The sequence below is a fragment of the Prionailurus viverrinus genome, chromosome C1 (assembly GCF_022837055.1).
Source record: "Prionailurus viverrinus isolate Anna chromosome C1, UM_Priviv_1.0, whole genome shotgun sequence".
NCBI lineage: Eukaryota > Metazoa > Chordata > Mammalia > Carnivora > Felidae > Prionailurus > Prionailurus viverrinus.
Genome location: NC_062568.1, coordinates 74895605 through 74909646, shown reverse-complemented (window position 1 = coordinate 74909646; position 14042 = coordinate 74895605). Strand labels below are relative to the sequence as shown.

Genomic DNA, 14042 nt, shown 5'->3' with positions numbered 1-14042 from the left:
ACTTCTATTCATACTCCTTTGTTTTACCTCTCAGTTGTACTGAGGATCCAGGTAGGGAAAAGTTACATATTATCAGAGGTCCCCTTGGGCAGATTGCCAGATTTAGCAAATAAAAAGATAGCAAGCGCAGTTGGACTTTTATTTTAGGTAAATGACAAATAGTGTTTCAGTGGAAATATTGGGTCACTAGTTTATCTGGCTATCCTACCCCCTTGGAGATGCAGAAAATACTACTCAGTCCACTTGGCCCACACCAGCAATGGCTATAAACTAAAAATGCAACTTCAGTTTGCCCACGGAATCCTATAGCAGATAACATTCAACCTAGAAATAAAAGGCTAGATGGGCTGAGTGTTCACGTAACAGAGCCACAGGCACCATGATTGCTGTGGCACAGCAGCAACCTCCATAGAAGCAAGTACAGGAAAACAAACAGTGGCAACAATAAAACGTGTGGGGCCGCACCACAGGAGTTTGCCCTAACCTGGCTGTAGTTGAGCTGGTTCTGCCGTGCCAACGTGATCTCCGGGGTATCAGGCATTATATGAACTTGACTCTTGTCTTTGTCCCAGGCCTCTGTGTATAAACGCTGCCAAAGAAGATGTTGATAGAATACTATTTGAAATGGGAATTATAAAAAGTTAAGCATGATTATTATTAATCTAATTAGGAAAAACAAACCGAACTTGGATACAAGGTATTTAAATTGGAGGTTTGAGTCTTAACACTAGTGATCAAAGTTAAAATTGGGAATAACAGAAATTAGTTAGAGGATTTCGAGTATATAATTTAGGAGATAAATATGACCCTACACACACTTCAATGGATAATTTTAACGGCACTAGTCGTTAGAGTATGATAGCATCTTTTGGCATCTTAGAGAAGCTTGAGGTAGCTGGGGCTCACCTTGTTCATATTGATGGCATTGTTCTTGGCCAGCACCTGTTCCAGGGAATCAGGCACACTGGTAAATTTCAGCGTGTCTGGAGGCTGGCGGTAAATGTTGTCACTCAGGATCTCCGCAGCTCTCTTGCACTTGACCACATCCACAGACCCAATGGGGACCCAGCCAATGCCTCTCAGCCACTGGAGATCTGATTTGTAAATGTTCTGTAAAGACGAAAATGGAAGAAACTCTTCAGCAAGACTTAAAAGATTTATGGTAAAAATGCCAATGCAATCAGTAATAACGTACAATACTGGTAGTTGTCTTTTCGTGGAAAATAAGCTCATTGTGTTAGACAGACTAAAGGAGGCACTGTGTTCAAAAATGACCCAGAAACATCTCCTAGCCATAACAAAAAGTGATCATATATTTCTGGTGGTAAGGACAGGACTGATCCAAATTACTGTCAGTTCAGTGAATGTTATTATAATGCCCATGTGTACAGGAAAACAATGCCAACCCAGAGTGGGAGAAACCACAGATACGTCCAACAATAGCCTACCAGTAAATAAAGGTGAGGCCTAGTCAAATGAAATTCTCTGCAGCTACTAAAAGTCTTATTTTAAAGGATATTGATGACTTGTACAAAGGTACTTAATATAACATTACACGAAGGAAAACATAAAACAACGTATGTGGATAAATTACATGAGCAGGAGTGGGCTTTTTCAGTGGTTGGATTATGTTGGATTTCATTGCCTTCTATGTATTTTTTCTTATATTTCAAAATATCTGTAGAGCTCTTTAGAAATAAACAACAAAAAAAGAATATATAATAATGATGTAGAGCCCCTGATACATTGAGGCAGAAATTCATGGCTTTAACACTGTCCGAGGCTCAGGGCAATTGGTGATCATTTCATTGGTCCAAGGCCCCAGATTCTTTCCACCAAGTTCTCAGGACAAGAAGGTGGACTTCTTGGGGTGCCTGGGTGGCTCAGTTGATTAAACATCCAACTTTGACTCAGGTCATGATCTTACGGGTTCGTGCGTTTGAGCCCTGCATCGGGCTCTCTGCTGTCAGCATGGAGCACACTTTGGATCCTCTGTCCTCCTCTCTCTCTTCCCCTGCCCCACTCATTTTCTTTCTCTCTCTAAAAAATAAACATTAAAAATTTTTAAAAAAAGAAGATGGACTTCTTTCCAGAGTTGTCTTTCCATACCTTTCTCTCTTGATTTGTTGTTTTTAAACAAAAATCTGTGTTCTTTTTAAGTTTATTTATTTTTCAGGGTGGGGGAGGGACAGAGAGAGAGGGAGACAGAGAATCCCAAGCATTCTCTGAGCTCTCAGCATAGAGCCCGATGTGGGGCTTGAACTCCTGAATCGTGAGATCATGACCTGAGCTTTAATCAAGAGCTAGTATCTTAACTGACTGAGCCACCCAAGCATCCCTCTCTCAATTTATTTTACATCATTTCTCTGCTAAAGATTTTTGTTAACCCATTAAGTATTAACTACTTCACAACAAAGGAATTGGACCTTTGCCCAGCTCATTTGAAGGATTTTACCCATAACAGCAACTAATACAGACTGATATTTTGCAGTCTACACTAAAAGCCTATTGGAATTGGCCTAATGGATTACTATGTGGATTGCCCCCTAAATAACAACAGCAAGAATGAAAGCAATAACATTGTATACCTCTGGAGTGCTTTTTAACTTTCCAATGACTGTTAACTTTCAAATAACCATTAAGGCTCCATCACAGTGTGGGGGAAATTGATTTTGAAAAGGCACTCAACAAATAGACAGATGTAAGCAGTCTGTCAATGCTGTCAACTCCATGGGTGGCATTAACCATTTTAACTCGTGCAGGCAAAGCTTTTCTTTTCAGACACAATTGCAAAACACAGGGTTCTGTATGTCAAAAACTACAGAACAAATGTGGGCATTTTCACAGGTGGGCTGTACAGTTTTTAGTAATGGCCAATTAATTTTAAAAATTAATTTAATTAAAATAATTAAACATAGATATAAAAAAAATTAAAAATTAACTTTATTTCCCAAAATCCTCTAATGCTTAAAGAATCCCTTCAAACATTTGTAAACTATGTGCTGTAGGAAACGTGCTTTTCACACCCAGATTTGATATTAAAAGCAGCAGCACTAGGTACCATGTGACCCCTCTACAGAGAGCTGTGCTAAGAGAAGAAAATGTCAGTGAACTGATCCAATAGCTTACAAATACAGCAACTTCTTTTGTTTCATAATACTAACAATTAGCACTGTAACAGGCATTAGAATTCTAATTATAACCTTATCTGGTTTGCAAAGAAGCTAAAAAAATTGAGTATTTTTTTTTTTAATAAAAATGTGTTGTTTCTACCCCTTTAAAAGAATAAAAGAAAATGTCTCCACCTGGTGGACTCTGAACATTGCTTAATTCCAGTTTTGTTTTTAAAAGACCAAATCCAGTTTGTAAACTTCCCTTCCTTAAAAGCCTATTAAATGTACACATAATAAAGCAATAAAACTATACACTGATTCAAATCTCATTCACTGATCAATAAGTCCTAGCTTAAGTATGCCAATGGGTTGCATATAAAGGATAACTTTTATATAGCTGAACACAGCTCTTTTATAGATGCTGTACTCACGTCACTCTGGAGGTCATAGGCCTGCCGAGCATGGATGACGTCGTTCTGGTCAGGCAGGCACGTCCACTCGTGCAGGTAGTTCTTATAGTCCACATCACTGACTAAGGTCTGGCACTTCTTGGCCAGGACCACCCCCAACATGTCCACTGGGCTGCTGAACTTGGTCTTCCACTTCTCAAAGTCCTTCTTATATTCCCTATCACTCTGGATCTTGGCCACGTGCATGGACCACATCATCTTGGGGTCATCTTTGATGTCTCGGGCTCCGATGTGGTGGCCTAGTTGCTTGCGATAACCATCTTTGTATTTGTACTGAGACAAAAACACACAAATGAGGTTTTTATCATAAGCCCTTGAAGGTCAAAAGTCTGTACAAAATCACCTTGCTTATGTCAAAACTATAAGTTGACTTTTTCTAATAAGCACTAACTCAAGCTGCTATCCTGACCTTTATGCTTGAAGCTTATAGAGCTAAGAAAATAGATGGAATCTGTATAATTGCAGTGCATATTCAAAATCACCTATGGCCTGGTAATAAGGAATAATTCTTGAGGCAGGTAGTGCTCACAGGGGGAAAGGCCATTTGAATAAGGGAACTTGGAGAAATGAATTTTAGGCACTAAAAGTATGTCAGGAAAGAGTCGCACTTGGTAACATGGTGTGCATAATAAGTCACAGAATGGGTACCTGGTTCCTAGAAGGATGAAGTACTCTATGTCAAGGACCTAGTTTAGTATTAGTATACTAGTTACTTACTATACTATCATAAAGTAATAGTATACCATTAGTGTACTAATATAATACTAGTATTATTATACTAGTAAAGCTGATATAGCAGTCCAACTGGTTAGAGCATGCTCCAGAAAATGCATGGGTTCTACCCCCATATGGGCCAAGAATGTTTTTACTATTCCAAGTCCAATGATGTTGTCCTGGGATCTGAGCCAGTTATTCAAAACACATGCCTCTAGCCTCAAAGATAGCTAAGTAAGAAAGTACAGATGGGTCAGCAGGAGGCGATATGGTACAACAGGAAGTAATGAGGTTGTCTGGAGTTTCAACTCCACCACCTACAAGGAGTTTGATTTTAGACAAGTGGCTTAAGCAACCCACAAAACAGGGATAATGACAATACTTACATCCTAGGATAGTTATGAAGTGTAAGTAAGATAATGCATGTCAAGCTCTTCACATAGAATTCTCAACACTTCCTAGTTATTCCTGTTATTATGGTTGACATAAATCCATTTGTGGGGGCAGTCCAACATACATACACTAAAGGGAGTCACTAACCCAACATCATGGGCAGCGAATTATCATATTCCAAAATAGTGGGCCTTGATATTTAGAGCAGTGGTCTGTTCCTCAAGAATCTTCTGAGGCACCATGAAAGGTTGATGGTTTTATTCAACCTGTGCTAGACAGCCAGGAGCTGTTATTAAGGGTGCAAGCTCGGGCTAGTAATCACCTCTGGTATAGATCAACTGCCTTCTTTTTCAATCTTAGAAGGGTGAATTGTAAAGTCAAGTGTCATATGAATTTTGTGAATATTATATATTAAAATGTTATACAAAGACAGGACCTGATTCTCACTGGGAGTACTTAAGTTTATGAGTTATACTTTCCATAAGCACGGCGTTAATTTTTAGATCTCCAAGCTTGTAGCTGTACTCTAATAATTTCCATGAATGGATCTTTCTCTGATTTTGGTGGGTCAGTTTTCATTGAACATACTGTATCCTAAAAATTATAAACTGCTTTTTGAACATCGAATTTTTCACTTCCTTCAAAACTAGGTTTTTGAAAAAGCCCATATAAATACATTAGGACATATTTCCAAAGGGTGAGGAAAGTTCTTTTTGAAGATTTAGTTCAGTATAAGTGTCACTTCAGACTGATTATATACTTGGGGCAACACTGAAACTCACATCACTGGCGATGTCCCTGGAGGCCTTGGCCGCCACAATTGGGATGGCATCACTTCGCAGGTCATAGCCTTTCTTCTTTGCTTCTTCATGGGCGAGTTTATACAAACTCTAAATTTGGGCAAAAAAATATATAATTATACAGTTAGATGTTGACTTTCATATCCAAAAACTGACAGGGGCCTAAAATAATTCACTAAGTTCTACACAGCTAGGTGCCTATAATGATCTTATTCGGAGAGGTCTAAGCCTTTGCATTGTTTGCTAAAGACTTAAAAATGATACGTATGTAGAACACTGCAGCTTTGTTTTGTATTTTAAAACTTATGTTGAGTTAACGAAATATAAATATTACCCACTGTTTCAAAATTTTTTGTTACAACCACGAATCAGGTTTTTTTTTTAAGTTTATTTATTTTGAGAGAGACAGAGACAGCATGAGTCAGTGAGGGGCAGAGAGAGAGGGAGAAGAGAATCTCATGCAGGCTCTGCAGTCAGCATGGAGCCCGATGTGGGGCTTAAAGTTATGAAACCATGAAATCATGACCTGAGCTGAAGCCAAGAGTCTGACGCTTAACCGACTGAGCCACCCAGGTACCCCCTCATGAATCAGTTTTGAAGAGATCTAAAAAATTAAGCTGAAACTCATGGGCTTAAGGTGGCAAAATGTGGATAAGAGGCAAAGACTTGATCATGGAAATTAATTCACTCTACACCTATTCTGCCCCAACTGTGTGCTGTGAATGTGCTGGGTGCTTGGGAATCAAAGATGAGCATGAGGCCTCTCCCATCATCAGGGTTGCAGGGGGAAGTTATGGAAAGACTGATAACCCACAGAGGAGGCTACCAATAGAGGTGATTTAGCCATATTATTAGCAAAGAGCTCCAGGAAGGAGTAATTAATCCTAAATTAAGAATCAGGAAAGTTCCTGCAGTGGGATTGATCTTTGCATTGGACCTTGAGTGATGAGTATGATTTCAGTAGACTGGAATGGGAGTCAGGGGCAGAGGGAGTTGCATGAATCAAAGCACAAGGAAGTGATGGTGCAGGGGTGTCAAAGGAAGGGGGGGAGCAGTGCCAGGGACAAGTACAAGAGAGGACTGAAAAGAATCTGGAGTTGGACTGAAGGCTTGGTGCTAAAATAAGTTTGTGCTTAATTCCACAGGAAATAGGAAACCATCAATAAACTTTGAGGGAGAGTGACATAATCAAATCTGTATTTTGTCTTCCTATCCTCAATGAGATAAAAATTACAAAAGAATCGAACTAAGCTGAGAGAGAAAAGCCTGAGAAAGCAGATCAGGCAGGTTAGGCATTCAGTTCAGGGCGTTCTCCCTGGGTCTCTTCTAACCAACAGCACACTACAGCATCTCTGAACTTTTGCAGCAAAGACAGAGTCCAGAATTCCAGAAATGCTGAGTGGCTAGTTACAGAGGCTCTTTGTCTCCTGAGATTCTAACACATGCAATACATGCTTTCCTGTAACAATACAGGACTTATAGGTTTTGCTAAAAAATTCACTCCTTTTTGCTTTGCAAGTAGGACTGGATGTTTTTCGTTTCTGGTGACAATTGAGAGTTAGTTACGTAAGTGCTAAAATTATAGTTTGCACTCCCCAAAATAAAATGAATTAAGAGGGTGGCTCATCTAGCTAAATCCTCTAACTTATGTCATGCAGAAGAGTAATATATTGTTGACTTATGTTTTCAAATAAACAATATTTTCTTTGCTGGTAGCACAAAGCTGGGAGAACTAACTCATACATCAGCTGACAGAAAAATCAGATTCACAACAATCTCCACGGGCTTAAACCAATAGGCTTAATCTAAGAAGAAGAAATTGCACAGAGATAAATGTTAATCTTTGAACTGATTTTCAACTGAATTTAAGTTGCCAAATGTGTAAATTCAGGCTAGAGGAAACCTAGCTTAAGCCCATGCAAAATGTCTTAGGGTTTCAGTCGATCCCAAGTTCCATGTGCCCTGGCAGTGATATTGCTGCCAACGTGCCCTGAGGCACAGGGCGCAGAAATGGAGGCCAAACGTCCGTAAGAGGCAATATGATGTCAACTATATTCTATACTTGCAGGATTTTGTTTGGTTTGGAGGGTCACATTCTAGCAGGAGTGTCATGTGAGGAATGCCCAGGAGCTATGGATCTTTGGATGAGAAAGAGAACTTGGGGTGAGGTGGCAGGGGAGGCACCAGAGTAGCTATCCTCATCTCCGTGGAGTTGGCAGAGATTGGTTTTGCACAGCCTCAGAAGACTACAGAAGTCAGCAGAGAGAAATCTTTGACTCAGTACATTACAAGCATCTTCTAATGGAATTTTTCAGAATGAACGGGCTGATTCAGGAGATAAATTCCTTGTCACTAACAACACTTAAGCAAAGGCAGGATGACAACCTGTTGGGTGGGGACTCTTGTAGAAGAGGAGCTGACCTCTTGGGTTAAACATCTGTGGTTCTGACATGAAGGTACATGGCCCCATGCTCACAGAGGGTGGAAAGGAAATGGACTCGCTGATATATACCCTGGCAGATCCCCCGTTTCTGTTTCTTTCTCTCAGTATTATTTGATAATACTGTAATTTTAGTTCCTGACTTAATTTTAAACATTAAAAATCTTAAATTTTGACTTTAAACCACAATTTGGAAAAAGGAAATCATATATGGAAGATAGATATAGCACAGTGATACAGCATTAGGAGATAAATGTACAATCTATTGCTAATTTCCCAATTTAAACAAATTAATAAAAGAAAAAGTTTTGATTTTTCTTATGGTTACTGCTTAAATCATTAGTTCTTATTATTGTCACTTTGTAAGGGATCATTTGCATTACTTGAAGTTTGATGTTTAGGATGAGGATTCAAAAATGCAGGAGTTGCTATTCACACCAAGCAAGAAAAAAGATTCTTTATACAATTGTTATTTAGTATTACATCACCTTGGACGAATTAACTGAAATCAGAAATCGCATGCAAACTTCATAGAATTAGTATCTGCTCCTACCTCACTGTAGTTGATTTTGTTCATCCTTGCCAACATAATTTCTGGTGTGTCTGGCATGATGTGGATCTGGGTCTTGTCTTTGTCCCAGGCTTCCGTGTATAAGCGCTATCAAAGAAAATATATAATGTCATCAGGAAAAAAATTCAGTGTGTAGTTAATAAGAATTTCAGGGGCACAAGAACTTTATAAACAAAAATAACAAAAGGTTATATATTTTATACACGTTATGTATGGTAGATACATCTTCAAGTAATCAGTTCATAGAACAGATGTTTGAGTGCCTTATGATAATCTGAAATGTATGTTAACAAAAGGAAATTGAGAATATCTTTTATGCAAAGATGATCTTCCATAAAAATGTCTTTTTCTCAAAACCATAAAGAATTACTGAAGTAAATACTAAATATAAATGACACATATATCAGATAAATAGATACAGATGGATAGATAGATAGTCTTTTGTTGATAAATGCTTTCTTTCTTTTCTTTTTTTTTATTTAAAAAAATTTTTTTAACGTTTATTTATTTTTGAGACAGAGAGAGACAGAGCATGAACGGGGGAGGGTCAGAGAGAGAGGGAGACACAGAATCTGAAACAGGCTCCAGGCTCTGAGCTGTCAGCACAGAGCCCGACGCGGGGCTCGAACTCACAGACCGTGAGATCATGACCTGAGCCGAAGTCGGACGCTTAACCGACCAAGCCACCCAGGCGCCCCATCTTTCTTTCTTTTCTTGATTATATTTTTTTTTCTTTGATTTTGCTGTCAGGAGTCCTGCCTTGGTTCTCTGAATTTGAAGCCTCACCTTGTTCATGGTAATGGCATTATTCTTGGCTAACACTTGTTCCAAAGAATCAGTCACACTGGTAAATTTGAATCTGTCTGGAGGCTGGCGATAGACTTTATCACTCAAAATTTCAGATGCCCTTTTGCATTTTTCCACATCCAAAGAGCCAATAGGAACCCAGCCGATGCCTCTCAGCCATTGGAGATCCGACTTGTACATATTCTGTTGACACAAAATAGTCAGTAAAATTTTATCTTTGCATTGTGAAAATATTTTCCTCTAAACGATATGAAATAAAGAATACTCTTGAAAATTCAGTTTAATGGACAGGCAGCATATCAGACAATACTCCTTTTTGGTCTGGAAGGTTAAATAATTAATACTCACAAGGAAAGAAGAAATGCTATTCCTGCCTTGCAGGAGCTGGTAAGCTTGGTTCCACCTATTGCTACCTTCTCCAAGGGGTGTTAATTCACTGATTTCCTACCTTTGCACATCATTATGATTCTTAGATACTAACATCACTCTGGAGGTCATAGGCCCGCCGAGCGTGGATGACATCATTCTGGTCAGGCAGGCATGTCCACTCGTGCAGGTAGTTCTTATAGTCTATGTCACTGACTAAGGTCTGGCACTTCTTGGCCAGGACCACCCCCAACATGTCTACTGGGCTGCTGAACTTGGTCTTCCACTTCTCAAAGTCCTTCTTGTATTCCCTGTCACTCTGGATCTTGGCCACATGCATGGACCACATCATCTTGGGGTCATCATGTATTGCTCGGGCACCAATGTGATGGCCAAGCTGCTTACGATAGCCTTCTTTGTACTTGAACTAGAAGAAGAAATACAGACAGTCAACTATTTTAGCTTTTAGTAAAAAGCAATTACTAGGCCCCAATTTTCCTGTTCATTAAAAATATAATGATTTCCTCTTGAACATATACATACATGCACTTTGTAAACCGTTTAGAAAATAAAGAATACATATATGTACACAAAAAAAGAAAACAAAGACATTGTTCTACCATTCAGTGAAAACCATTATAAAACTACTTTTTGTAGTGTGTGTGGGTGGGTGGGTGGGTGGGTGTATTACAGAGAGTAAAATTGAATAGGAGTCATATTGTATATACCTGCTTTTTTCATTTATTGCATAAGCATTCCTCTGTGTCATTAAATATTCTCTACGAACATGAATTTTAATAGCAGCAGGTATTACATTATGTTGGTATATGTTAATACTTTTAACCTTTCTCTGATTATTGAATACTTATTTTTAAATTATGATGGTTACCTTCCCATATTTTGGAAATAAATATTTTTGACTTTATAGACTAATGAAATAGAAGGATAAACATTTCTAGAAACGTGAGCCAAGCCATCACTCAAAATAAATATTGGCAACCAGTCACTGGACACAGAAGTAAACATATGGTATGTGTGGATGGACTATGAATAATGTGTCCCATTCCCTCAGCCCTTGTAGGTTCACTGGTTCATAAGGCATGTGTTTTTTTTCTGAAGGAATCCTACAATGAGTTCAATTGTATATAAGAATATATCAGGTGGAAAAGCCCAAAGGATGTCTAACTATAGTCAAGTATCTAATGTTTTAATTCAGCAGGAAATGGACAATATTTTGAAATGCATCTATGGACTCAATCATACCTTTGTGTTGACAATTTCACTACCATTATTAAAAACTATTTACTTAGAAAAAAGACTGTTAGCAAGAACTTTAACCTCATAGCTTACTTGCCCTACTATATAACCAGCAGAGAGACAGCAATCTTTGAGCCAAAGCCAAGGCAAAGAACTTTTCAGGTGCACTTACTTCACTTGCAATGTCTCTGGAGGCCTTGGCTGCCCTGATGGGAATGGCATCCAATCGCATATCATAGCCTTTCCTCTTGGCTTCTTCTAGGCCAAGTTTATATAGTTTCTGAGAAAGACATAGATCATCATAGGTTTGATTCGTAAAGTGCAGTATAAGCAAAATACATCACATACCATGAATATATTACTTACCTCACTATAATTTATTTTGTTTTGTTTAGCTAGTAAAACTTCAGGGGTATCTGGCATAATGTGGACAGTGGTTTTATCTTTATCCCAAGCTTCTGTATAGAGGCGCTAAAACAAACAAAAAAGATGTGACTAGTACAGGCTAGTAATGAATAGATACATTTAAAAAATCTCGTTCTTTTTTTTTTTTTCAACGTTTATTTATTTTTGGGACAGAGAGAGACAGAGCTTGAACGGGGGAGGGTCAGAGAGAGAGGGAGACACAGAATCGGAAACAGGCTCCAGGCTCTGAGCCATCAGCCCAGAGCCCGACGCGGGGCTCAAACTCACGGACCGCGAGATCGTGACCTGGCTGAAGTCGGACGTTTAACCGACTGCGCCACCCAGGCGCCCCAAAAAATCTCGTTCTTAATGAGAGTAAAGACAGTCTACTCTGTGAGTTGGTATTTTAGAAAAAAAAAATTTTTAATGTTTAATTATTGAGAGAGAGAGAGAATGAGTGGGGAAGGGGCAGAGAGAGAAGGAAAGGGAGAATTCCAAGCAGGCTCTGCACTGTCATCAGAGAGCTTGACACGGGGCTCGAACCAACACATGGTGAGATCATGATATTGACCTGAACTGAAATTAAGAATCAGATGTTTAACCAAGTGAGCCACTTGGGCACCCCTGTATTTGTGACACCTTTAGGCCTAGATGTCTCATATCAGTAAGAAGCATACAGCACTTAAATACCACTTTAATATGAAGCAAAAGAATTAAATATGGTTTTCCTTTTATAGAAACAGATTACCATGTTTACACACACACACACACACACACACACACACACACACACACACACTAATACCCCCTTCAAGTGAAGAAAAGACTTACATGGTTCATGGTAATAGCATTGTTTTTTGCCAAAACCATTGGGATGGAGTCCATAAGGCTAGAAAACTTGAATTTATCTGGATGCTGGCGGTAAACATGATCACTCAAAATCTGGGAAGCTCTCTTGTTCTTCTCATCCTCAAGAGAACCACTGGGTAACCAGCCAATGCCTCTTAGCCACTGAAGGTCAGCCTTGTACAAATTCTGAAATTATAAGTGACAAACCAGTAAAGCATAATTATATGCCCCTAAAGAAATAAAATTATGTATTATATTTTACTATACATTTTCATGCTTGAATTCTTGGGACATTTATAAATTTTGGTATGTCTTATGAATCGATGGAATATTCAGATTAGAAGCATATTTTGGAAAACATCTAAAATGGCAGCACAAAAAGAATGATCCAAATTTTCTAGATCAACATATCAGAGTCTTTAACCAAAGCAATGGGGGCTCTGCCAGCTCTTTCTCTGTGGGGTAATGGTGCCTCCAGATGTTTAGGGATTGGATAGGGTGTGGGCATTAATCTAGGGATATAGAACTCAGTTGTGTAAATTCAACTCCCCTTACTTTAGGGAAAATTTGATTCTTAGGAAAGCGGCCATGGTTTTTAGTTGGTCAAAGGAAAATCTTGGACTCACATCACTCTGAAGGTCATAGGCCTGCCGAGCATGGGTGACATCATTCTGGTCAGGCAGGCATGTCCACTGATGTAGGTAATTCTTATAGTCCACATCACTGACCAAGGTCTGGCACTTCTTGGCCAGCACCAAGCCCAGCATGTCCACTGGGCTGCTGAACTTGGTCTTCCACTTCTCAAAGTCCTTCTTGTATTCTCTGTCACTCTGGATCTTGGCCACATGCATGGACCACATCATCTTAGGGTCATCTTTGATGTCCCGGGCTCCGATGTGGTGGCCAAGTTGCTTGCGAAAGCCTTCCTTGTACTTGTACTAAAGGAAAAAGATAGGTCTTGAACCTTTCAAGATTAACTTATGTTGCAATTACAAAGCACATTAACTCCCAATATTTCACAAAGCCTAGAGAACGACAGGTTTAAGTTTTTTGATGAGAAATATTAAACGCTAACTCACGCTACAAGTTTCATTTATAATAAACTTCACACGAATTCCAGCTACAGATACCTTGAGTTTATCTTCATCCCACCCTACCACTCTGGGATCATTTTACTCTGCTTTAATTTGTTACTCCTTGGAAGATTCTGTTCAATTTAAAATTAAAGTGAGGATGCTTTAAAGTGATAAATTGCAATCAAATCAGTATAAACAGGGGATAAAGTCTTACTTCACTGGCAATTTCTCGAGATGCTTTTGCTGCTTTGATTGGTATGGCATCAAGGGGAAGATCGTAACCTTTTTTCTTCAACTCCTCATAACCCATTCGGTAGAGTTTCTGTTAAGAGATGAAAATCACTTTGAGAAAAACTGTTTTCCATAAACAACTATAGCAGAATGAATGCAACATGCTAAATATTTTAAGAATCCCCGACAATAGTATCTGCTCTAGAATACGCCAATGTAATTGGAAATTATGCCCATTGATTGCTACAGATCCTATTTTAAACTTTAAAGCTCTTCAATTACCCAGATCAACAAAATTAAATCTCAGCTCTTCCCAAATACTTCAGTGTATGAGGCAGAAACAAATTGATAGAGAAAGGAAATAAAACATCATTTAGGTGCCATTTTCCAATTACCTTGGAGTGTTTCATTAGAAGTTTTTGTTAGAAAAGAGCAATGCTTTTAGTGGGGAAAAATTACGCCTGATGGGCTCTCTCTTTCATGTAGCTATGACATTGTAAAATATAGTCTATTTTACAACATAGGGCTGCCCGTAGCAGGATCTGCATCT

General features: G+C 38.8%; 1 protein-coding gene across 1 annotated transcript in view; it reads right to left on the bottom strand.

Annotated features, from left to right (window-relative positions):
• The window catches only part of NEB (nebulin), a 213883-nt gene that overhangs the window by 122208 nt on the left and 77633 nt on the right, over positions 1-14042 (bottom strand). The window contains 12 exon segments of the mRNA XM_047871695.1: positions 485-589; positions 907-1110; positions 3545-3856; positions 5473-5580; positions 8484-8588; positions 9288-9491; positions 9790-10101; positions 11104-11211; positions 11298-11402; positions 12168-12371; positions 12812-13123; positions 13476-13583. Of these exon segments, the coding sequence (XP_047727651.1) occupies positions 485-589; positions 907-1110; positions 3545-3856; positions 5473-5580; positions 8484-8588; positions 9288-9491; positions 9790-10101; positions 11104-11211; positions 11298-11402; positions 12168-12371; positions 12812-13123; positions 13476-13583 (2187 nt within the window).